Raw genomic sequence first — 26,357 nt, 5'->3', positions numbered from 1 at the left:
GTAGATTGCATCTCTGATTTCAGCTTGGTCTCCACATCACCTCGGAGGGCCGTCTGCTTTTTCCCTCCTTGTCCTAAGTACAGGCCGCCGCCGGCCCTCAGAACTCCCCCATCCTCTGCACCCCGCCTTCCCAAGCACCCCTCTTTCCTCAAGGCTACTAACCGCCTCGCAGATCATCACAGGCAACTTGGATTGTTTTCTATTTTCTCATATGTGGAGCTCCTCAGGCCTGGAAGACATTTAACCATCTGTTGCCGTTTGCTGTTCTGGGGCTTTTCACTTGGTGTGTCTTTGGTCTCTCTAACTAGACAGTGAGTTCTTCACAGGCCTGTCCCTTCTCGCTGCTTCCAGCAGGGGATCAGAAGGGCTGGGTGAACAGCAAGAATGACTGAGTGGTGAGGCGTGTGTCCTGAACTGCCTGTTCTCGCCACCACCAGAGCAGAGTGTGCCCCATGCCGCGCCTTTCCCTAGGCCTCAGATCAACAAATGCAGCATTCAGATGAGCCATGGATATCTGCCATCTGGAACCTGAGCACCTACTATGTGCCCATCACTATCAAGAGGGCTTGTAGAGAAGGGAAGACCAGAGGACTGGGTTCCTGCCCTCCACGAGCTCACCATCTGGGTAGACAGACAGAGTCCAAGGAAGGAGAGCCAGAGCAGGTCTGAGAGTGGATGGACAGAGTCAGGGGTCCCTGGGTGCCAGAGGAAAAGCAGAGATGGATATCTCCGCCAGAGGGAAGCTGAGCAAGGGGGAAGATGGTGTTCCCTCCCACCCTTCTTGAGGAACCAAGGGAGGGGCACTGGGAAATGAGGGGGCAGGAGGCAAGGGCAAGGCCTACTAACTTACCCTCCTGAATTGAGAACATTCCCCTACACACACACACACACACACACACACACTCACACACACACACGGCTTCCTGACATCCTCAAAGATACATCAGGGGCTGGCACTGTGGCGTAGCAGGTAAAGCTGCCACCTATAGTGCCAGCATCCCATATGGGCACTGGTTCAAGTCCTGGTTGCTCTACTTCTGATCCAGCTCTCTGCTATGGCCTGGGAAAGCAGTAGAAGATGGCCCATGTCCTTGGGCCCCTGTACCTGCATGGGAGACCCAGAGGAAGCTCCTGGTTCCTGCCTTCGGATTAGCACAGCTCCAGCCATTGTAGGGAGTGAACCAGCGGATAGAAGACCTTTTTCTCTCTCTGCCTCTCCTTCTTTCTCTATGTAACTCGGACTTTCAAATAAATAAATAAAGCTTAAAAAGAGAGAGAGAGAGATACATCAGTAACCAAAGGTAAGCCCCAAACCAGAGAGACTATGAGAAACAATTGTTCTCAGATCCACTTCATTTGCCAACTTTCTTCCTCTCTCTCAGTGGATGGAATAATTGTGGCCATGAAGTGGCACTTGAATAAAAAGTTTTAAATCTGCTTAAATGTCACAGTGAATAATACTTTGCCCCCATCTCTCTCTAATTACATTTCTTTTTGATGACCTAAGGTTAAAAAAAAATTAACTCAAGTCTTCCTAGCATATCAAGGGCGAAGACATCAAAGAGCCAACCTACTCAGGTTCCATACTGTTTTCTCAGAGGTCCTGCTCCTTTCATGCCTGGGTCTGAGACACCTGTCTGAGTTATTTGATGCCCCACACTCTGCTGTGGCAGAAGGGAGGGGCCCTAAGAGGCCCAGCTTTGTACCTTTAAGAGATCAAAGTCCTGCACAAAATGACTTCTGCTGTTTGCCTGGGGTAGCTCAGCTATGATGCAACTGGCGTCCAGGCTGCGACAGCCCCAACAAGCTGTAGACAGGTGGGACATTTCACCCTACATCTGCCAGAGCTAAAGGCAGGGCTTTGCTACCTGCTAAGGGGAGACAGCCCAGACTTTGAATCATCAAGTGGGAGACGGGGGGTGAGGAAGCTTCACGCAAGAAAGAAGGCATTCTCCACAGCTTTGAGTCCACAGGTGGAGAGACACAGCTAGGGGACCTTAGGGCAGGGAGCAGAGGCCCAGCCTTCATGGCACCTGACAATACACAGCACCAAGGGGTTGCCACAGACGTCCGAAATAACCAGGGACCCCCTTTCATGAACAACCCCTCTACCCCACTCACTCCTGCTCACACACTGCTTTTATTCACATAGTGACTATTACTCTTAATAATAATATCATTAAACACCTGCAAGCACTCTACTTGGAGTCTGGGATGGCTGGGCTGGGGCAGGAGGAAGAGGTCAGGAATCTCAGTGGTCCTCCCCTGAGGGGTTCCCACCTTCTCCAGCTGCCCTCGGATAGCTCCCTTCACATTGCATTGTCACAGCTTTGCTTGGAGGGGCTGGGGGACAGGGAGAGAGAGACGGAACTCAACGAGGAATTACTCTCCTAAACTCCCCCATCTCTGGATGGCAGGAAATATACTCCTGCTTAGCTGTGAGATCCTGGGAGCCCAGCACAGCCGTAAGACCATGTTGGAGGAGCTATTTTGGACAGTTATTGGCCACTGCTGATGACCTGGGAGAGAAGGAGAAGAGGAGGTCTCAGGCAGACAGGTGTAACAGCCGGGTGGCAGACACAACAGGGTGTGTGACTCTCCATGCTACATCCACGCAAACACACATCCTGACAATACAAACACAACTCCAAGCCACAGGCACACAAGCCCCCCTTGTGCTCAGCAGGGACCTGCCCAGCTTCTCGCTGGCACTTCCCGGGCCCACCAAGCACAAAGCCATGGTGCAGAGACGCCATTGGCGAGTTTCCCTTCCATTCCATCAACGTGGGTCCTTCTCAGACCCACTGAGTGATACTGGAATGGGCCCTGTAAGGCCGGGAAACCGAGTTAGGTAACAACTATACTCACACAGGACTCCATCCAGCAAAGGCCCGAGAATCTAAACAGAAAAGGTGAAGTTCAACAGTTCTCAGTACTTGCTGCTTGCTTTGGGCCCCGATCCTCAGGGAAAGGCGTCCCGAGCGGGCTCGGGCTTGGGGCGAGGAAACTCCCGGCCTCTGGCCTCCTTCGGCGCTGGAGAGCTCCGCGCTGTGGCTGCACCATCCGGGCTCGGCCTGGGACTTCAGGCAGCCGGGGTCTCATTTCTTTAAATACAATTTTAAACAGATCGTCTAAGAACATAATGCAATCCGAGGACAAGGAAAAAGAAGCCCCGAACACCCGAAAGCGTCCAGCCCGGCCCGCAGGAGAGAGGCCGGCACCTTCGCTGGCTGCCCCGGCTCCCAGCCCCGCAACCCGCGGGGGAGCGGGCGCGTTATTTCAATTTACCCGGCTCCTGAAGCCCAAAAGAGGCTGTCCTGGGAAAACAAATGTGGAAGGGGATGGGGTGCAGATAAATGCCATCAAAACAAAAATCTGCCGCCCAGCCAAGTTCGCCAGCAGAATTCGCCCCCAGAGGCGGGGCGGCTCCAACCGGCCCCCGCGCCCGCCACTCCTTCGGCCGCCACGCAGTCGAGGTTGCAGCCCCTCGGCTGGCCCGGCGGGGAGTCCGGCGGGGTCCGGGCGGGGGTCTGGATCCCGGCTCCCGTCCGCAGACGCGACTCCCTGCCTCGCACCTCTGGAGCGGGAGGTGTAGCAAACGCAACCCAAGGGGACAGCGCACGCCGCGCGAGTCTGGGAACCACCGCAGCCCGGTTAGCGAGTCCGGGGCTTTATTTCTTTGATGGTGGATTAAGGGGGAAGGAAAATCTATTTGAACCGGCAAAGCGGTCGAGGGTAAAATCGAGCCCGTGCCCAGCGCTGGCTCGCCGGCCGCCGCGCCGCGCCCTCCTCCCTCCCCGGCGGGCGAGCGGGCCAGAGAGCCCGGCTCCTACCTTCCTCCCGCCAGCCGCGGGCCGGGCCAGCCGCCGCTCCCCGGGGCGGGAGAGGCCGTCCGGGACGGGAACACCCACCTCCCGCGTTCAGAGGCTGGTGGAGCGGGGCTCGGACCCCGGATCTCCACTCCCCCGCGCGCCTGGACCGGGTGGCGGTGGCGGTGGCGGTGGCCGCCGGGCGGGAGGGAGGTTTGCAGCCGCTCTGGCAGGTTGGGGACGCGGGGAGGGAAGAGGCAGAGGGAGAGGAACGGGGAACGGACGCGCGCACGAGAGAGCTCTTGTCTGCAGATTTATCCACATAATATATATTTATGTAGCTTTTTTTTCTCTCGACACTGATCAATGCGCACTCGGATCGCTGGGCGGACTCCCTCCAAGCCGGCTCGCTTTTTCTAGTCTAAATAAATAAATAAATAAATGGAGCCAGATGGGAGAGAAAAGCGCCCATTCCACCTCCGCCGCCGCCGCCTCCGCCGCCGCCCCGCCCGCCATCCCTGCCTGGGCTTCGCCCGCCTGGCGCCCGGGTAGAGCGCAGCTCCGTGGATAACGCCCCCCGACCTACCCACACGAACGTGAACGTCAATGTTTTTTAAAAAATACAAAAAGTTGCACCTGCTGCTATTACAAAAAGAACCCCCAAAAGGCTGAGCGAGGAGGCCGGAGCCCGGCTCCTAGCAAGCACCCGCTCCCCGCGGCCGCCGGGCCCGGACTCCCTGCGCCTCCCGAAGAGCCATGCGCCCCACGCTATTTATAGCCGGGGCCGGCGCGGACCGTACCACCGCCGCCCGCGGGGCCGCCGGGCGCGAGGCGCGGGCCGGCGCCGCCCCACGCCGCCCGCCCCCGGCCGCCGCCCGCCGCCGCCCGCGCGCCCCCCGCCCGGCGCGCCTGCTCGCGGCCCCGCGCCCCCTCCTCCGCGCGAGCGCGCGCGCGCGCCGCCCCCACCCCTGGTCTGGCCGAGAACTTGAACCGGTCCAGGCTATTTAAACGGAAAGGACAGAGATCCTGTCTGTTCAATGTAAAAAAAAAAAAAAAAAAAAAATCAGATCAGCCCGAGAGAGGAGAGAGGGAGAGGGAGAGGGAGGGAGGGAGGGCGAGCGGGAGGGAGGGCGAGGGGGGAGCGGAGCGCGAGCGCGGGCGAGCGAGCGAGCCAAGAGGAGAAAGAGCGAGCGGAGAGCGAGGTGTGGAGCGAGCGAGGAGAGCCCGAGTGTGTGCGTGTGCGTGTGAGCGCGAGCGAGCGGGCAGGAGAGGGGCGAGAGTGCGAGCGGGGAAGAATAAAAGGAAAGAAGATTTTCTCTATGTATATAAAGATGGCCACGTTAGCAAACGGACAGGCTGACAACGCGAGCCTCAGTACCAACGGGCTCGGCGGCAGCCCGGGCAGCGCCGGGCACATGAACGGATTAAGCCACAGCCCGGGGAACCCGTCGACCATTCCCATGAAGGACCACGATGCCATCAAGCTGTTCATTGGGCAGATTCCCCGAAACCTGGATGAGAAGGACCTCAAGCCCCTCTTCGAGGAGTTCGGCAAAATCTACGAGCTCACGGTTCTGAAGGACAGGTTCACAGGCATGCACAAAGGTGAGTGCACCTTTCCCTCCCAACTTTGCCGAGAGAAGGAGCGGGCGGGCGGGCCGGCCGGCCGGGCGGCGGGCAACGGATGAGCGGGAGACAGAGCTGGAGGGAGCCTCGGGCGGGCGCCGAGATGGGAGGCGCTCGCCAGGGCAGCGGACACCCGAGCTGGGGTGCGTGGGGAGCTGTTCGCTGGGGCAAGGCTGGGTTTGGGTCGAGGAGCGGATAAGAGCGGTACCACGGGGAGAGAGGCGGGCGCCGAAGATGAAGAGAAAGAGAAAGGGGATCGAGGGGAGGAATGAGGCTCGGGCTTTTGGGTGTAGCGACTTGAAAGATTGGGATGGGGACGGCTGCGCCGGCCGAGCCCAGGGCGCTGAGCGAACTGGCGGGCGCTGGCGGGCTGGGGACCCAGGGTGCTGTCCATCGCTGTGGTGCTGAAAATACTGGCGGAGCACGGTCTCCCGGTCCTCCACTCCGGGCCAGAGTAGTAGGAGCGCAGCAGCCGTCTAAAAGGGAGAAAGGTGACACATTCAAAGAGATATTTTTATTTCGCTATCAATTTAGCAGTTAACTCTCCCTGTCGAGCTGTGCGCCTAATCTGGTTGTGGTGTGAGTGGTGGTGTGGGGGAGGCAGGGTGCAGGGAGGGGGGAAGATTGGATGTTGGAAGGAAAGGAGTGATCAAACCTAAGGCAAGAATTATCAGGGAACCAGCCATCCCCTGGGTGGAGTGGTGGTGGGGGTCTGAGGAGCCTGGAAGATCCCCCTTCCCTAGAAAACAGGGCTTTGGGAAAAATATGTGTGTGCAAGATATGCATTTTGAAGGGTGTACCCTAATTTATCCCAAACTCACCATGCAGCAAGCTCTATAGTACATTATCTGTCCCTTGAAACAATCATTTCTATTGAGTGCTTGGGGGAGGGGGAGATAAAATAATCAAAGAATTATAACCCAGCAACTTTTTAGGAAAGTGGTCATGGGAACCATCTGCAGCCTGACTGTTTTCTCCTTGTTTTATTATCTTTAAGGCAGAGCCCCAAACGTGTTCAGTTGTAGAATGTGTGTGGGTGGCTGGTGGGTGACGAAATTAGCCCAGTGCTCCGCTCCCTAACAGTAATGTATAGGATGTGCAGCGGGGATTAATCGGTGCTGGAGCTGTGTGGGCAAGTTAAATGCTTTCTGAGAGAGATTGATCGCCAGGCAGGGAAGGAGCACGGGGCTAAGGAAGTTGTAGGGGATGTGTATGGATGTGCCGTTTCTAATAAACAGTAGTGTGGAGAGCTGTGCTAGAGCTGCTGGTTTCAGAGATGAAAACACACACACATACACACCCCCACAGAGACAGCAAGCCTCATCCTTGGCCACAAACGGGCTATGAACGGAGCTGATCCTCCAGCACTTTAGGTGCAGAGCGCGGAGCCGCCTGGCTCTGCAAGCAGCAGCGGTTTTCACTATCACAACCACCCTCCTTCTCCAGCCCTCCCTTCATGCGAATACTAAACAGAGCTCCAAACTCTTCATAGTTGGAGTCCCAGAGAGCAGTTTTTATTGGCTTTAGCATCTTACAGCTTGCCTGCTGAGGAGTAAATCTTAAAGTTAATGGCATGTTGAGTAGCACAGAAACACAGCAGAATGGAAATATACTGGATTTGTTGGGGTGGGGTGAGGGTGGGGGCTGTAATGGAGAGAGAAGCCAACCTTTATCCAATATGGAGAAAATGTCTGTCTGATCAGAAGAGAAATTGGAAAGGTGGAATGGGGAAGCAGTCTTTGAAATGATGTTCAAAGAAAAGGAAGCAGACACTTTCTCTCTCCCCCTCCCTCTCAAGTCAACCATATCTTTGTAGTTTTTCCCTAGAAGCAAGCTAATCAAGGCTTAGTGTCAAACCTTTGTCATCCTAATATGTCCCCAGATTTTAAAATAGTAATAATAAAAAATTTAATAGCAGAAGTAAGGAAGCCTTTTGCCCATCTTAATGATCAGTTCTTGTGGTGATTTAAGATTTGAAAGTTTAAAAAAAAATCAGAACCTACTAGAAGCAAAAGACAGTTGTGAGGAGCTGGGCTTCCTATGGGATCTGGGTTGGAGTACTTTGTTTGCTGCTTTATTTCAAATGAAGATGAACTTTAAGACTATTCTGTGATTTCTTCTCAGCAACCCTTTACTGATTCCACTTTGTTTCTGATATAACTTGGACTCTCTTGTATCATAGCAAAGAAGTAGAATTTTCATCATTCGCATCAGGGGGGTAGAGAAGACACACACACACACACACACACACGCCAGAATTCCTAGGATAAGAAAAACTTCATTTTCCAAATAATTGTTCCCCAAAACTGTCTCAGTCAGTGGCAGGCAGGCCCGTTTACTCTGGTGTACTGGGTGCCTCATCGCAGCTCACCATTCAGAACCTGAACATAGATGTCTCCCTATGAAACTTCCTGCCCCTCCATCCGTCTGATTTTTATAGTCAAGGTTGGGTCATAGTGTCCCTACCAGTGCCTAGGAGCTCCAGAAGAGATGAATAAATGAGACAGTTTCCAAGGTCTGGTTGATTCAGTCCTAGAAGAGTTTGAACTCCCCCTTCAGTGATGCAGTCTGATTTATTAGCTAATCCTGATAAAAAAAAAAAATAAGCCTCCGGCCACCTTAAAAAATTACTTGCTTGCCATTGGTGATTAATTACTGTTAAGTAAAAAACCATGATGAGGCTTGAGGAATGAAGATTGCATTTGACTTCTAGATTTTCCCCATCTCTAAACTGACAACATGAGGCTAGAGATAGAATCATGCCTTTGTTAAGTGTGGTTTCAGGGTATTTTCATGGCTCTTACTCTCTTCTTGAATTTCTAACTTCTAATGAATCATGCTGGGATAAAATTGAGATGTGACATAACAGGATACTGGCCTCCAGGATGGATGGCATATGTATGTTACAATCTAAGAAAATTAAAAGGAAAAAGAAGTAAAAATTAAATGAGATGCATGAGGTTTCAGGTGGGTGTCCATTTGTTGGTCACCTGCCATTGCAGGTAACTAAATAAAGAAGGAGTTCTAAGGGTTAATGGAATACCTGCCATGCGTAGAGTGCACCTTAAAAGGCAATTACTCCAGTCAAATTGGGAGTCTGTGGAGGAGGGAGTAGGTGGGTGTTGTGTAGCAAAGCCAGCCGTATCAGCGAAAGGCGGTTGGACTGAGGAAACAGCAAATAGCAGCTGTGGACTGGGGTAATTACTGCACAGGTAAATTTACCCCCTGGATACCAGAAGGCAATTGGAGGGAGTGGGATCTGGGTGCTAGGCAGGAAGAAAAAGGAAGGAGGAAAAAGCCTAGAATTAAAATTCAAAGAAATTATTTCTTAGGAAAGAAACCCAGTTTAATGCAAACTCTCCCGGCTAACTCCGTCTTCTTTTCTCCCCTATGAGAAGCACTTTGGGAAAGATTGTTTTTCCAGGCTCCAAAGAGAAAGGCAATGTAGTATTGATTAAAGAAGAAGGACGCAAATTCCCTTGGTAGCAGCAGAAGTGAGCTGAGGACCAATTTTGCTCCTTTTTGTAGAATTTTTCTCCCTTGGAGAAGGGAAACGGTCACCCTGTAGTCTAATTCTTCCCTTCTTCCATTTTTTATTTATTTCTCTTTTCTTCTTTTTTATATTTTGAAGAAAAAACAGAGGCTGTGACTGAAGATACACACACACATGCACACACACACACACCCGTGCCTGCTGACACACACGTACAGTCAGTGGATCACACATGGACGAGCCGACGATCCATTCATAACTTTGGTCCTGTCTAGCGGGATAGGAGGCAGCAAAGACTGAGTTACTGGGAGACATAAAGACTAGTGCTCTCTGGATAGCCATATTATAATGCATTATCTTTGAAGTCATTTAAGTCCAATTTAAGTGGTATTTAGTATAATATTTATGAATTAATGTAATCTAAACATAGGACTGTCCCCAAAGGTTTAAACAGCCTTTACTACTGATGTGTGCTTTCTCCTGGAGCCCGTAATGCATTTTAATCTAAACAGCCAGGTCCACATCACAGCCCCTCCTGTTACCCAGTCAGAACCGATTTGTGCCTGGGTAACTACTCTGCTCTGAGATTCATTATCGCATGGAGGGAAAACTAGTCACACGGCAGTTTCAGGGGCTCTTGACCCAGGAGCCTCAGCTGCAGGTGTGCAGCCCCCTCGAACTTCATGCTACATCCAGAAGGAGGGTGGGGACAGAGTAATGGCAGCGTCTGTGAATGTAGCTCTGAGGAGTGTGTCATTTAAAAACACACTCACCGCCAGATACACAGCCCCCCATTTCACTCACACCTGAGCAGGAAATGTCTGCAGCCTCTTGGTGTACGATGTAGCAGAGAGAAAGAAGAAAGACAGGGGTCTGATGATGTCTTAATGATCTGCAACCACCTTCATAAGATTTTGTTTTATATTTGTGTTTTAGATGTCACAGTTCTCAGAACATCAAATTTTCATCGCTTGACTTTAGCCGAGATGGCTTTTTTCCCCCTGTAGATAGGTGAATTAAAACCGTGAGACTCAATCTGATTTCTGTGTTCAAATGAGTCCAAGAGACATTGAAGCTAAAGTATCAGCATAGGCATCAGCTCACTTAAAATGAACTTTTTTTTTAATTACTTTTTTGAAAAATGTATTTCTGTGCAGGGAAAGAGACTAGCTGAATGGCTGGTTACACACCCATAGTTTTTAAAAGAAAGAATCGCCTTGTCAGAGATAAGCAAAATGCAACAACCATAATAAGAAAAAAAATTTAAAAATAAGTTGCATCCAAAAAAATGACCAATAGTAATCAATACAAAAATAAGGAATGTCAAAAAAATCTTTTAAATGCTTCAAATTCCAGATGTTGATAAAGGTTTCACTTAAGAGCAAAAAAAAATTAGGAAATGATTGATTTATAAGGTACTGATGATTGTTTGCAGTTTGTGCCTAATTTCACTTACCTTTTAAGCAGTTTTTCTCAGAATCAGCACGCATACACACAGAATTAAATTGATGTGCATATACGCAGGTATATGCACCCATGTACAAGCATGACTAAGCACATCCCACATGTATGGGAAACAGGAATGGCCTAGATTTCACTGCAATTCAACTAGGAGATGTTAACCCTGCCCCCTTCCAACCCAGCTTTAATGGGAAATTCTAGATTAGACTGAAAGAACCTACTTGGTGTACTTTCTCTCATCCCATCACCTGCTCCAGTTGACCAGATATTTGTGGCTTCTCAAACACACACAAAAAAAGAAACGCATTTCTTGAAGGAAGTCATAGCTTGAAAACAACCCAAAGGAAAACCATTACCAAAACAAAGGCTGTAGATATGCCTCCACATAGTCTCATGGAAGTCTTCTCAGTTCTTTCCAAGAGCTGGTTTCCAGGGACATTCTTGATGCCCAGTGGTCTCACCACAGCCCAGCAACTTGAGCGTGGACATCACCATAACTGTCATCATATCCTCATTATCACAATAACTTATACACCAGGACAGGAGAAGGGGTTCTGAGAGATGCCTGAACAGATAGCCAAGCTATGACTTTCTTGATTAGGAAAAGAGCTGGTCTCAACTTTGCCCCCATGGAGACCTGGGGAAAACACTGCAGAGTTCACACCTCTCATGCCGTCAAGAGATGGTCAGTTTCCAAGCTGTCCCAGAAATGATCTCAACTGAAGAGAATTTAGAGTGGATAGGATCTAGAGCAAAGAGACATGCAACAGGGAATGAGACTCAACATCACAGACAACAAAAGGAAAAGTGAATGTTGTAGGGTCAAAATGCGATCTGCACACTGGGAGGGCTGCTTGGCAGAGGCTGAAACTGCAGCAGCTCCTAAACTTGGAAAGGAAATCCCATGTGATGTGCAGAGAGAAGGGCTTGAGGGTGGGAAAACCAGAGTGTCTGTGGGCACCAGAGGGTTGGGGGAGAGAAGCTGCTACAGCCAGTGTGGGTGTACTTGGGCCTGTTTCCAAGTATGTGATGAAGAGGTGACAAATGCCTGGAGTGGCATGGAGTTAAGGGTAGGGGAGGAATCTGGGAAGAAGGATGCTGTCCTCATTATTACATACATGTTCACCTCAGAACTTATGGCTTGGATTTGTCTGTGATCCAGCTTTCATTGCAGAAGTGTACTCTTCTCTGTCATTCTGATTTCTTCACCAGAAGCCCAGGTTTGGGAAACAGCTCCATCCTCATAAGCTACGATCACTCTGTGGCTGGTCTGTGTCTGCTCACCCACTGGCTCATTTTAGAAATTACCTTCCATCTGAGATCTGAGTGACCCAGGCACAGAGATAACTCCCCCACCCACTACACCCCCTACCCTACTGCTGCCCTTTGGCATCCCAGTGTACTTTGCTCTTATAATGTTCATACACACACACACACACACTTGAGCTCAATCAAGACAGGCCCTCCAAACAGTGCTGCATTTTCCCTAAACACAAGCAGGGTGTGGCAAGGACCGGCTGCCCTCTTTTCTGGCCTTGTACAAAAGAGAAGCACATTCACTCTCTTTACTTCTGCTTTTTCTACAGACCTTTAAATATACAGCCTCTCCAAGAGTGGCAGAAAGCACCCGGTTCTGCCATAATAACCCAGAGGAGCAGAACAGAGCCCCCCAGTTTAGCTGTAGCCATTGTATTATGCATCTTCCTTCCCTTTTTCCCTCTTTTTCTTCTCCTTGACACCAGCCATCCAGACCCCAAAGTGGGGCCTGCAGAAAGAGATAAATGTTCCATCAAGCCACATAGGGGTGCAGTTGAGGGTGCCAGGGCAGAAAGGCAATTACAGGGGTAGAAAAGGCCACAGAAGAATTTCCAGAGTGGATGTACTTGCCCTGAAGCATCCTCCTTGTATATCAAGTTCTCAGTGGCCCCCCGGGTGGATATAAAGCCTGAGCCACAGCCCTGCCCACAGGAACCAACGAGGAATCCGAGTGGGAAGCCAGGTGGGAAATGAGCTAATCGCCCTGATTTCTGAGTCCCTCAAGAGGAGACAGGGATGTTTTCAGGCCCATCCCTCCACAGGTTCTCTCCCCTTCCACTTGCTCCACATTTTGCCTTCTCTTATCCCTCCTTGTATCTCTCCTGCAGCACAAGCTGATCGAGGCTCTCAAACAGAGCGATTCCCAGCAGCTCAGCTCAGGAACAAATCCTACGTGGCCATCTGCAAGATGTAAATAACTGGGCATTCTCATAGACACAGACGTAGTCCTGGTTCTGTGAGGACAGAACAGCCAAAAATATTGATCAAACTCGGGAAAAATAATTGATAATGAACTGGCCTCCAACAAGAGTTTAATTGACAGAGACTTCCGAAGGCCGGCCCCGGACAGCGCATAAACTGACCGCGATGTTACTTTATTGCAATACACTCTGCTTTAATTAATTATCACCTTTGTTAAGAGCGGCTACAGATCAAAGGTTTCTAGATACTTAATAGAGCTCACTAACAAAGCCCCCGATGCATTAGGCTATCCCACAGCCCGCTGGTGAGGCAAGCAAGCTTCTCATTTTCTTCCCTCTTAGCTGTTGAGTTCCTCCTCTTTGTTGAAGATAAACAGTTCTTTCTGCTCAGCTGCTCTGTCCTAGGACTGGGAAAGTGAGAGCTGTTGTCTGCCGAGGGCAGGGGGCTGCTGTTCTGCAGCTGTTTCTAAAATTACGCAACTGAGAGTTGGTTCACCTTACAATCTATCTAACTGAAATGGGGAGTGTTGGCAGAAGGGAAGAGTTCATGGAAATGCAAAAAGAAAAGGGATGTGTGTGTGGATATGTATGTGTGTGTGTGTGTATGCACGTGCACAAGCAACTGTGCACATCCACATAAATATTATGGGATCGATACATTTCACATCCACTGCCCACACCTCTTAACTTCTCCCTCCCATCCCTTGAGCACCTGTGCTACTGTCGTATTTCACTCTGAGAAATGCTCGCAGCTGAAGCGTGCATAGATGATGCTGTATCGAACCAAGTCATTGTTTGGATTCAGTTGTGGAGACTTGGTGCCCACTGAAGGATGGCCCTCGCCTGGGGTAGGTGGTGCCTGCAGAATCCACTTCTCAAGCTATGACAGGAGCCTCACTCTCTAGAGTCCCCAAACCTACAAACTGACAGGTGACTTACTTGAAAGCAACCCTTGGAGTCATTCTAGGCAGATTTGAATGCCATACATGGCTGTTTGTTCATTATTCTAATTTAATGATGCAGTCACACCTAATTAATCCATGTCTGGTTTATTCATACACTATGTCTGAGGATCCAAAAGATCTCTTTAGCTAGCTGGCTTCTGTTACAGGGACATGTGAGGGGGCACCCCGACAAGTGAGTGGGTCTGGGTCCAAACAAGATGAGATCACTGTAGATCGAGTTGATGGAGGCACTGTCACTGACACCACGATCTACACAGGCAGCCATGACAGCAGTCACAGAAATGCACAGCAGCAAGGTCTGTGTTCCCTTTTGCATGTGCATGCACATATATGTGCACACAAAGCATGTCTTCTATTACAGAGCTACACAAACCCAGTGACAGGCAGCAGGCAACACCCACTGAGTAATACATAGGGTTTGGTGACATGTCAAGCATTCCTATAATTGGGAGTCTGGGTACAAAAAGTTGAGAAGTTGAGCTGAGTCAAATTCCCCTCTCTGACCTTAAGAAAGCCAGGGAGTGGACATTTGGTGAAGTGGTTAAGACATGGCTTCATATTGGAGTGCCTGGATTCGAGTCTCTGCTCCACTGCTGATCCCAGTTTCCTGCTAATGCTGCTGGGAGGCAGCTGGTGATGGCACAAGTACTTGGGTCCCTGCCGCTAATGTGGAAGACCCAGTTCCCAGTTTGACTCCCAGGCTCTTGGTTTCAGCCTGGACCAGTCCCAGCTTTGGTGGACGTTTGAAGAGCAAACCAGGAGGTGGGATATCTCTGTCTCTCTCTGTGTGTCACTGTCTCTATTCCTTCCAAAACAAAATAAACATAAATATTTTTAAAAGGAGAGAGAGAAAACAGAGCCAGATTAACTGTTGCCACTGCACAGGTAAAGAGACTGAGGCCGAGAGCTGCATACCCCAAAGTCAAGCCGGCAGCATGGCCTTCAGCACACCTCCCAGTGGCTGGTTCTGGCCAGACTGTTCTCAGAGAGGGCTGTCTCTTGCCTGGCAGGTAAATTGAGAGAGCGAGGCATCAACCTAATAATATCCTTATAAAGCCAAGCCTCCTCGTGCAAGTCCTAGGAGACAAGAGGCATCCAAAGATCAAACAGTACATCACAGCGTATTTGTAGGAACTCTCTGATTCTGCTACCTCCCTATAATGCTCTAATTGACTATTTGATCAGCTCTAAAAGGGCCAGTGCCAAGGATAGATTCACACACACACTCATAGACACACTGATACACACATGAACATGCTTGCACACATATGCACACATGCACATACACTCATTCTCTTGCACACCATGCACCACTGTACCCACACCAGCACATCCAACAAGGGTAGATTTTCACAGGAGAGTCTTGAAGGTGAGTGAGAAGCATACACCTAAGACTGTCCATGCCCTTCCAATAATGGGCTTATCAATACCTCTTAAAAAAATGTGACAGCCAGCCCAGAGTGATTCAGTTGTGTGGACAAAGGTCAGCATATAGATATCTATTATTAATAATATCAATATCTTGGTTGACCAATATAACCAGAAACTGTATCATGTCGCTGCTGATGGGTGAGGCTGGGAGGGCTCCTCAGCAATAGCAGGAAATTAGGCCCATGTAAAATTAATCACATTGACTGGTTCTAAGAATATTCAGAGAGGCGAGGATGTTAGGAGTCCGCACATGGTGGGAGAGGGAGCCCTTGTTCCCAGAGGCTTCTTGGTCTTGAACTCCTGAAAGGAGCCCGAGTGGAAACTCTCTCCTTCATCTGGCTTCTGTTGGGTGAGACAGAAGGGGAGAGGTGCTCCCTAAACAGGAAAAGAAAGAAATAGGATCCCCTAACCATTATCCATCACATATCCATCTCTGTCAAATCAATACTTGGCTTGGGTTGGTCTCACCGGATGAGGCACAGAGAGCACCTCGCCCCACTATGTGAAGAGGTCTGTCTCCAAGGAGGTGGCATGAGCCTGAAGCCATGTCCCCGTCTGCAGGATGGGATACTGGCTCTGGGTGGTGCCAGTGTACATGCCGCAGGCTGTACTGCCCCGAAGGAGAAGCACCCAGCACACTGATCACCCTGACTGAGTTCTCAGGACCAGCAGAGCCAGGGGCTCAGGGTGCTGCTCCATCAACACGGCTGGTGGGCAGGAATGTTCTGGACTTCAGAAAGCTACTTCTCACCGGAGCTCATATGCAGTCACAGTGAGTGAGAAGGCAGGGTGAGGCCATGTGTCCTTGACCTGGAAAAGTGGTTGGACCCTCACTACCCTGCCCACAGGACACCCCTCCCCTCTGTCTTGCTCAGGACACCCCTGGCCTTCCTTGGCAGCCATGGGTGACACCTGAGGAAGGGGCAGAAGGGAAAGCCCCCCGCCCTGTGTCTGAAGGCTACTCCGGAAGGGAAGAGAAGAGGCCGGGGAACGAGCTCCAGGGTCCGCCAAAGGTCCAGTCGGCTTTTGGATCCTTTATCTCCTCGGTTCTCAGAGTCACCAAGGCCAAAGGATAGGAGCCCACGCACCTGAGGGGAACAAGGATGTGGTGCCTGTGTCTGGGGCGCGCTGTAGGGCCTCCTGGGTCAGGATTCTCCTAAGAAGCACTCAGGCCCCAGGACGCTGGCCACATCCCATCCTCCTCCTACTTGCTTCCCCACCGTCCTCTGGGGGGCTGTGAGGGACAGGCCAGGCAGTGTGCGCTCTCAGGGTCCTGCCCATGCGCTCATACACCCCGCCACGGGATGGAGGGCCCTGGCGGGTGACTGCCATCCGGCCCCCGCGGGCACACACCCCAGCCTCCCTAACACAGCCCCAGCACCCTAGGCCGCGCACTCCCCAGACTTCGGGACTGGCTCCCAACAAGGCCCAGGCCACGCATGGCCGCACAGGACGTGAAGGGAAGTGGGGTCCCGGAGCCTGAGGTCAGTCCTCCTCTGCCCAATAACTATGGCCCCTATTCGGACCCAAGGCTTGAGGGCGTGAAGTTAAATAGCTCTGGGGAGAACGGTGGAGAGCCTAGAAGCTAGGCCGCTTCTTTAAAGCCTCTCCATGCTCTGGGGAGGGGCCCCCAAGCTGGGGGAGGGGAAGGGTGGGTGGTGAGGGCGCCTCTCCTCCGGCTGTCGCCTGCCCTCTGACGGCGAGAGGGGGAACTTCTTGCGCACACGCCGCGGCCCCTGAAACCCAAGCGCCGGCTCCTGCCGCAGTCCAGGCTCCGCCCCATCCCAGGACCTGCAGGCCTAAATTCTCCTGCAGCCCTTTCCTCTCCCGCTGGGGCCCTGCCGCCCCCAGACCCCGCAGCTCCCTGCGCAGGTGGGTGACCGGGACCCCGGGGCAGTTCCCTCTCTTGACAAAGCAGACATAAGCCTGTGGCACCAGTGAAAACAGGACACAGAGCGAAAAAAGAAGACTCAGAAAATCCAGAAAGTATTGAGGTTTCCTTACGCGTCTGCATTTTGCTTCCTTTCAAAAAATTAATCATTACAGACTATGGTTTAGTGGTGGCGGGGTTATCACTAAGACACCAGAATACTTGGGGCCTGACATGGGGCCATCCCCAAATTACAAGGTCCCTCAAAGTCTGCAAAGGACTCTCCAGATACCCGGGCAGGACGCACACATGTGCACCCTTGACCCTGTACCTGATGCCATGGATGCGCCTGCGTGGAGCACTGACTCCTGGGCGATCCATTGGCACACCGGCCACCCCATCCAGCCAGAGGCCCCTGTATAACTCTTACATCATCAGAGTGAGAGAGGCACAGGGCAGGAAAGCCCCCACAGGCTTCGTTTTGTTTTCCAATTTTTTTTTAATTTATTGAAAACCAAGACCTTTGTACTGTCATCGTGACTACTTCAAGAAGCAAACGATGCAGTTAGTTTTAGAGTGAAAGCCGACGTGATTCTGTTGGGCTACTTTGGAAATGCCCTAGAAGCAGGAAGAAGGGTGACAGCCTGGGTTCAGGCAGTGGAGCTGGGCCCCCAGGGAGGAGAGGGGAGCAGGGAGTTAAGAGCTGTGCCTCAGGGCAGGACAAGAGCATGGTTAGGCTTTGGGGAGGGACCGGTGGTAGACCAGGTCAGCTCTCAGACCTCAAGGCAGGGGACCACACCTCCGAAGGGCGGATCAGCCACACACCAGGCTGCAGAGGGGGGCCTTCCTCCAGGAGGCCCCAGCTGAAGCCAGCAGGAAGCCAGACACCGGCTCCCTACATGTGAGTGAGACACGCCCCCCCACCCCCTGTTCTCACACCACCTCCAAGGCCTTGCAGTGTCTCTCCCTTAGTTTCTCAAGTTTCTTGGCTAACATATTAACTCCGAACGCTCTGACCTTGTCTTCGCTGAGCCAATGATTAAGAGGGCCAGTGGGCAGCAGAGGTCATGCAGCTAGGGGAAGAGCAGGTGAGAGGAGAGCCTGCTGGGCAAGAGTAGGTGGGAGCATCCACCCGACAGCCCCCAACCCTCCCACATGCCCATGTGCAGAGGCGGAGTGTGGCAAGGCAGGGTGCGTGGGGCATCCTCAACAGTGGGAGGTGTCCCAGGCCTCTCACCGGGAAGCCCCCAGGTCTGGTGGAGGCGATGGGAGCCTCCCTCAGGGAGATGCAGATTCATGCTCAGTGGGGTGCCTTGACTGTCAGCTCCTGTGGTCTGTGGTCGGAAGGTGGGGACCCCACCGTCAGCACACAAGGTGACTCTGGGCATGATGGAAAGCAGCAGCCCCACAAACGTAAAACTGCCCCCACACAAGAGCCCTGCGTGGGGGATGTGGAAGTCTCTAAAGGTAAGGGTGAGGGTCCTTGGTTCCCAGTAGAGAGGGCCAGCAGGAGCAGATGGGTCCGGGAAGCTGGAGAGCTGACAATTTGGTTCGGTTTTGTTTCGTTCCATTATGTTATGTTTTTGTCCCACTGCAGTGAGGTCTGTTTCTCAGGCTGGTGGACAAAGGAATTTCTCATTCTGAGTAAATCCAAACTCACCATCAGCCTGGCTAAGGGAGAACTGGTCAGAGTGGGTAGGTGGGTGGGTGGGAGGGTTGTCCATACCCACTTTCCTGGGTAGGAATCCCAAGAAGTCAGTGACACGCAGAACCTGTCAGGACTGTCCTCAGCGTCCTCACCTGCTTTGGGGCTGCAGTGTCCTTCAATTGTCCCAACTGCAGCCCACTTGGGCTGAGAAATTACTCATGGAATATTTAAACCTGTGGTCATGATCCTCGTCACCGAGGCGTGCCTCCAGGTTGCCCCCCACACACTCACTCAGCTGAATGACTCCAGCCCTACATTGCAAGCATGTGCAGTTGTTGGATTGTTCCCCGCACCCTCCACCCTTCCTCTGCACCCATCCCCAGCGCAGGAGTGGCTGGATGGCAGCCAGGCAGAAGGGATGAAGCCAGGGCTCGGAGTTTCCTGGGGTGACAATGGTCTTGCAGCTGGAAGGATCTTGGCGGATCCCGGGAAGAACTGTCTGCGCTGTGAGCAGAACAACTGGACGAGGGTGCCCAGGGCTCCTGCAGAGGGCGATGGGAGAGAACCCCAGCCCCAGTGGGGCAGCCTCTGGGGCTGGCTCTTTCTGGAAGGGGGGCAGCCCTCCTCCTCTAGCCTTCGTAGACCAGGACCCCTGGCGTCTTTCTGAATCCAGGCATTTCTCCGGGGAGAATAGAACGGGGCTCCGTCAGTCACAGAGCCAGAATAACTGCAAAGTGCAGCTTCCTGCAGGGAGGTGCGAGTCACTAATGCCGGCCGCGCAGTGCTCACCCAGCTCCTGTCACCCTCTACACGCGCCCACAACCCAGACCCCAAACTCCAAGCCGCAGACCACCAAAGCTGGGACCAAGACTCTCGGGCAATGGCCCCAACCAAAAGTGACCTCTTTTTCCTACCCTGTCAGTGTCCTGCCCTTTGCTGATCTGCGTCCCCAGCAGTGAATGGACATTAGTGTGTTACCCTCTCTCTACCCGTGCATGCCTTTAAGCAGGGACCTTTTAAAGTCCAGATCCTAACCCAAAGAAACCTGTCTCTAACCGGGGCGGGGGCAAGGGCGGTGGCCCTGCCTGGCTGAGAGTTTCCTGGCCAACGTGGAGACCCGCCCAACTCCCACGCTGCAGCACCAGAGGGACCCAGGCAGCTGCTGGCCTCCCAGCAGGGCCGATGGATCCACTGCGGAGGCTGCCATGCCAAAGGTTTAATCAAATATTAAACACGGTCAGTAAACTTAAACCAATGTCGTATCAAGAATGCCAAGGCCCTCTCTGAGCGCGGCCCAGTTCAGGGGGAGTTTCCAGCTAAAGATTTGGCCTTAGTGTCAGAGGGGGGCTTCTTGGTTCCTGCCCCCTTGGGGGGAGGGAAAAGGGGAGGCAGACAGGGACCACGGCGGGAGCGAGGCTCGTGGCTTTCCTCCTCCATTCTATTATTCATTTCCTCTGATTTTTATCTAATCTCTCCCTGATTGTTCTGGTGAAACTTAATAGACAAAGTGAATTTTTATTACATCATCAATATAATCTCCAGCTAATCAGCAGACACAGGGGCCACGGCAAGCCCTATAGCTCCTCATCTGGCTTCATAAATACTAGGACCTGTCGCTCCGGAGCACAACCCCTCCCCTGCTCTCCTCCCCACACTGTGCCCCTTCCCCTCACCTGATCCTGGGCTCTGTCTGACCCCTGAGTCCTCCCGCCCCGCTCCCTACCCTTTGGGCCACACTGCCAGGCAATGGAGATGTCTTCCCCAATAGCATTTTTCGTTTTCTTCCTCCCAGCTTCAGCTGTTAAAATCAAAAATCCAGGGCTTGTGTTTCGAATGCCAAAATAGCCTAATGTCGACTGATTTTGCTTCTGCTTTTCTCTGTGCTGGGGATACACTATGTCATAGGATATTATATAATCGTTTGGATTACAGATCATGCTATAAACCACATAATATACCAAATTAAGTCACGTTTCCTGCCACATGTATGTAACCTATTTACAAAAGTGTTTTGGTCACTTAAAGTCACACCATGCACCTTGGGTACTGCATCATAGATGCTGAATTATATTTCCGTTTATACATACAGCAGGATGCCTTCCTTTATACACCATTTGAATCTGCAAAGTACTTTCTTACGTATTACCTGTTTTTACCCCTCTTGCAGCCAGGTACAGTTGATACCTTTTTCATAAAGCAAAATGGAAAAGGGATCATGAAGGAAAATTACAGTCTGGTCAAATCCTGCCAGGATACAGCTGAGCAGCTCGGGCAGGGGACAGGTGCCAGCGAGGCAGGGAAAGGGATGGGGTGAAGCCGGGGCCAGAGGTTGGGCTGCTGAGCAGGCAGGCAGATTCCTGCAGCCTGGCCCAAGGGGGACCCTCATTTGAGGATGAGGGTCTTTCCCCCCATCACGAACCTGCCCAGAGTTCAGAGCGCACCTGAGTGCGTCACCTTCCAAGGCTTGTCCTTGGCAGACCGGGCCCACTCAGTAACATGAGGCCATCCCGGCGCCTGCCCTCTGGGGTGCAAGCCACACTGCTGCGCCGTGGTTTGGATTTCGGGAAAGCAGAAAACATCACTTAGAGTCAGATCCTGTAAATACGGTGGGTGATGAGGTTAATGAATCTGGCTCTGGGCACCCACAGCACCACAGACTGCTTGGGAGAAGTGGAGGCTGCCTCTTGCAAGCAATCAGAGCCGGCTCTGGGAGTGACTGGTCCCCCTGCACGAGAGGCACCCCTCCGATTCCCGTGCACAGCACTCGTGCCACGCACCTCCTCTGCCGATGCTCTGCACGTGTCTGGGATTCACAACACACAGGCTCCTCCAATTTGGGCAGGGCCTCACAGGGCCTCTGGGAGCCGGCAGTGTGCTGTGCTCCAGGCATTGCCTGCTGCAGAGGCGGCTGGTGCAGCCAGGATGCACTGCACTGCTGAGCCTGGTGCCTGGATACGTGCCCCGCCCTGCCCCTGGCTCCCCCACTCCCAGCCACCTCTCTTCCTCGCCCAGAGCCTCAGTTTCTCCTCTCCCGCATCCTTGCAATAGCACCTGTCCGACCCACCTCTGAGGGTCACTGTGAGGATCCAATGGGAAGGGAGGACACAGTTGAGAAGGGCAGGGTTCTGGTCATATACTGAGGGCCAGCGCCGCCATCAGACCACTGAGCACCTTTGACAGCCCTGCGCACTCTAGGAAGCGGGAGCCAAGGGGCAGCACTAGGCTCAAGGGCAGGCAGGAAGGAATGTGGTCAACACACCTACAGCGTGGCACACACAGCAGCTTGCTCATTTTATCTCACCCAGGCCTCGCAACAAAACTCACAGAGATGTCACCGGGCCCTTTGGATACAAGGAAATGGAAGCTCAGTGGCGGTTCCAGGCCCCCGAATGTGTCCTATTGTCAAGCCCACCACATCGCCATTTCCTGCAGGCTCCCTTTGTGGGAATAAATAAATAGATCATACTTCCAGACGGGGATGCTGAAACCCAGCCATGTGACTGGCTGATCTTTTCTGACATCATTCCACACTGTCGTGTCAGGGGGATCCGAAAACCTGCACACGCCCATGGAGACGCGCAGAGATCACACACAGGCACACGCATGCACATACATAGGAACACACTCAGATATGGACACGCACCCAGATAACCATTCGAAAAGGCAGATACACGTGCTCACAAATACGCATTCACAGACACACACACACAGATGGAAATATGCTGACACACAGACGCACACACTCACCCATCACTCCTTGGTGACAAGCTCAGTTAACCACGAGGACACACACAGAATTTAGCCACCTGACTTGTTAGCAGGAGCTAACCCAGCTGGTTTGGAGAATGGGACCACAGAGCTCAGCTTAGTTGTAAGGTGGGGAGCACAGAAGCCCTCCCTCAGCCTTCAGCCCAGGCCAGAGCCTACAGCCCTGTCCCCGTGCCGCCCTGGGACCCCGTAAGGCTGAGGCCATATCCTCATTAGAAATCAACAATAACCAGAAGGCGTTTGCTACAAACACTCCCTCTGCAATCTCCCTTGTGTGTGCGTCAGCCCGCAGGAGCCTGGCCAAATTTCTGTTCATCTGCTTAAGACCAAAGGCAGGTCCTGGAGAGATGTTGAACAAGCTTCCCTAGGGCCACCCAGCCCCATGCCCTGGCTGGGTACAGCTCTCACATAGGTAAGGGGAGACTCTGAGCAGAACAGGTGGCCTCTATGAGATGGCAGCCGGAGAGGGAAGGGAAGAGAGGGGCGGTCAGCAGCTAGAACCTCTTCTAGAGCTGCCCCCACACTGTCTTTGCACACCCAGCCCTCTGCTATCCACCCAAGCTTGCTCCCAGTCCCCCGGGCACCTGTTGGTCCACCACATGACACTTGGCAGAGAAAGTGACCCTGTTCAGCTGTATTGAGAGACTACACTCACACACACACACAATGAGCAAAGGGTTAACAGTGGCAAATTCACCAGCACACAGGAAGCCTACGGCTTTTTTTTTTTTTTTCTTGAAGATAAAACCCTAAGGATCTGAGAATGGCTTTGCTATGTTTTCTCCACAGCCCATTTGAAACAGGCTCTCCAGGGGTAATGGGCAGCCTGCACTCACAGGCGCAGCTTCGACCTCTGTGGGCAGGGCGAGAGCTGCAGCAGCGGCTGCCGGTGGCTGCACACGTGTCGCCCCGTTCTCTGTGGACACGTTGTGTGAAGGCTGTGGGGGTGGTGCTTGGTGGCCACCTCTGGGCACTGTGGCCGAGAGCAGGCTGTGACCGTCTGCTAGAGATGTGCTATAGGAACCTGTGCTGTGTATTTAGGTCTTGCATTTACGCTGAGTCCTGTGAGTCTGTCCTATGCATGTGTGCAGGTGTTTCATGGGTCAGTGTGTGCCGGGTATGCGGGACCAGTGTTTTTCTGCTCTGGCTCTGGAAAGAGAAAGGGATGGGCAAGGGCCCTGTCCATTCCTCCAAGATGGCAAACCTTGCTCATGCCGGGACTGGCCACCGGGCCAAGCTCCCTGCTCCGTCTCCTAGCTCAGGGACCAAGGTCTCTCAGGCTGTGATCACTTCTGTCCCCAGCCTGAGGATCTGGAGCCCTCACTGTGGCTGCAGTGAGAAGTGTGTGTGTGTGTGTGTGCACCTCCTCCATGTGAGTATACCCCAGCCTCAGCCTGGAGATGTGTGGACCTGTGCATTCATACGTGCCAAGTGAATGCAGGCATGTGTGGGCTGGGCTGGGCTCGGCTGGGCCAATTTTTGGTGACAGATTGTGTGTACGTCTATGACTACAGTTTCTCCCAAGTGCATGTAAGAAACAGAAAAGAGGAGGCCAACTCCCTGGGTGGGCACTCCTGCACGCCTCAGCAAGTGTCGGTGCGCACGAGCGTCTGCAGAGGAGCCTCCAGCCAGGGCTGGAGCACAGTGTGGGCAGCTAGGTGGGGAGGAAGCTTCTGCACAGGTGTGGTTGTGGGCCGCCTAACCAGGAGGACAGGAAGTCAGGGGCTGTCCCCCAGATACCGCCCTGCTTTTCCGAGGCTTAGCTGGACCATCTGTGGCGTTTTCTCACTTTCTGCCCACAGATTCCCTGGGAGACGGGAGGAGGAGGGGGTCGGCTGCCCAAAAGGTATAACCCTGAAGGCCCCGCTCCCTCTCCCTGGAGACCACTGCAGATGCAAGGCCGTGTGTGTGTGCGCACATGTGTGTGTACATGGAGACAGGCAGCGAGACAGACAGATAGAGCCGAGGTAGGGGTGGGCAGCAGTGATAAGGAGAGCCCCCACCCCAGTGCTTCCATCTGGGCTGGAGCAGATGGCACTCAGACTGGACCAGCGAGGCCAGAAGCAGTGCCTAGAAGCCCCGTGTCCTGAGAGAAGCGTGCATGGGAGCACAGGTCCTGGGAAATCCCCTCTGGCTGACGCAGCCCCCCATACTCACCTGTGATGTCTTTCCAGCCATGGTGGTGCCACCTCTTTGCTTCAGCCATGGGCCCCTTGCAGGCTGAACCCCACACAAAAGGCAACCCTGCTCCCCAGACCTGGCCCCGGTCCCTTCTGGCTCCAACGGGAAGGGCAGTCGCACTAGGCATAGATATAGTTGCTGCCTTGTCCACCCAGCGAGAGGTCCCAGCATTCAAGCCTCAGAGGATGCACCCTGGCCTCCCCCAAGAGGTTTTTGTCTATGCCGTGTCCCATGCATCCGCACAAGCTGTTGTCAGACTTGGGCACCCCGAGGTGGCGCCTGCCTAGTCTTTCTGCAGCCGAGGCCAGGCCCTGGCCCTCCCAGCCTTTTTCCCAGGGCCCTGAATAAGAATCTCCTGGGCGTCTGCCGGGAAATGAAGGTCGTGGCCTTTGCTTCGGACTTCTGAATTCCCTGAAGATGGGGCCAGGGCCTCTGCAGTGGGGGAACAGCCACCTGGTCTCCAGGCGCATCAGTTCACCTGGTCCACAGGGCCTGAGGGCCACCCTCCAGTCCAGGTTGTCAGAAGCGGCAGCTTCCTCCTGTCTCAAAGCAGGTACTCTCTCTGGTGTCCCTGGACTGTCTGTGCCTGGCCTCACAGCCACTGGGGCTCAGCCTTCTCCCCAGGAGGCGACCCCCCACCTTCCCAGGAGCCCAACCCAGGCTACTGTCGTTACAGGCGTGTCTTCCACAACTGCAGGAAGTAAACTCACACGCTCACATTCCCACCCTCACACACACAAAGACACGCCCAGCAAAACTCTCTGGTCAGACATTTAGTGCAAGCTCTGTTTTACATGGGCGAAGCTGTTCGGCCTCAGCTCTGTGGAGTCTCCCCTGCCCGACACCTTACACTACTACCTCCATAGCATTCCCGTACCCCAGATTTAAGGCTCTGGGGGTACCAGAAGGCTGTGAGACAAGACAGCTCGGAGCTCAACCCCAGCAGCTCTGCTGGTGAGCTGTGTGACACAGGGCAAGTCCCTGGCCCTACCGGGCCAGCCTCAGTTTCATTGTCTAGCAAATGGGAACACAGCCCTCCCTAACAGAGGTTCTTGCAAGATGAAATGCAGTCATCTAGGTAGCGCTTGGCACCGTGCCTGGAACATGGTGAACCTACAATAATTGCAGCTGTGGAACAAACGAAAAAGAAGTCAAAGGAGTTCGCAACCCAGACACCCCTGGCCTCGCTGCTCTCTCCCCAGGAGACTCCTTTCTACTCCGCACCTATGCTCAGCCTGGTCCCCCTCCGGCAGCACCCTCTTCCTTTGCGCACAGAACACACAGTGAGCTCCTCCCGGAATCTCTCACTGCTGCAGCCTGGACTGTTCCCCAGCATCCCAGGAGCTTGGTTTTTCCAGCCTGGGACCTCAGACCCACTGCACCTGCCTCAGCTACTGGTGCAGGTGCAAGTGGCACCTCCTGAGGCTGGGGGCTGCCCAAGGCGAGGCCCAGCTGGACTCTGTGCACAGGCCCTGCCGGACACGTCTCAGGCACAAAGTTTCTGGCTGCGTCACTCCTCCTGCAGAGAGACTCCAGGGCCTGCCACTGGGGCCCCCAGCAGTGACACTTACCTTTTTAATGTGAAGTTTGTTACAAATGTTTCCCACCGTGAACTGTACTTGTCATAGAGTCAACAGGATGGGAGGGAAAGAAGAAGACAAAGGCAAGCCTTCTCTTACCTCCCCCGTGGTAAGGGTGTGAAGGTCTCTGTGTCTGACCTGAGCTCTCTGGCTAGCAGCCCCAGTCGGAGGCCTCATGCGGCCCAATCTGGGCTCTTGCTGGCCCAGTGTCCCCAGGGGCCAGGCTGTGCACTGTGGGAGGAGGAGGAATCAGTGCAGCCCAGGGAGGCTCACAAACTCGCAGACAGG

The 26,357-nt window shown here is 53.1% G+C and overlaps 1 protein-coding gene across 13 annotated transcripts in view; it reads left to right on the top strand.

Moving 5' to 3' along the window:
- The first annotated feature begins 5,128 nt into the window (after window positions 1-5,128).
- The window catches only part of CELF4 (CUGBP Elav-like family member 4), a 269,708-nt gene continuing 248,479 nt past the window's right edge, over window positions 5,129-26,357 (top strand). For 12 of the 13 annotated variants that reach the window (XM_062201589.1, XM_062201587.1, XM_062201588.1 and 9 more), the window contains exon 1: window positions 5,129-5,414. In XM_062201589.1, the coding sequence (XP_062057573.1) occupies window positions 5,129-5,414 (286 nt within the window). The remainder of the gene's footprint in view (window positions 5,415-26,357) is intronic. The other variant, XM_062201594.1, reaches the window with a different exon arrangement.

Source organism: Lepus europaeus, chromosome 9 (assembly GCF_033115175.1).
Source record: "Lepus europaeus isolate LE1 chromosome 9, mLepTim1.pri, whole genome shotgun sequence".
NCBI classification, from domain to species: domain Eukaryota; kingdom Metazoa; phylum Chordata; class Mammalia; order Lagomorpha; family Leporidae; genus Lepus; species Lepus europaeus.
Note: the sequence above shows the minus strand (reverse complement) of the source record. Positions and strands in the feature narration are given on the sequence as shown.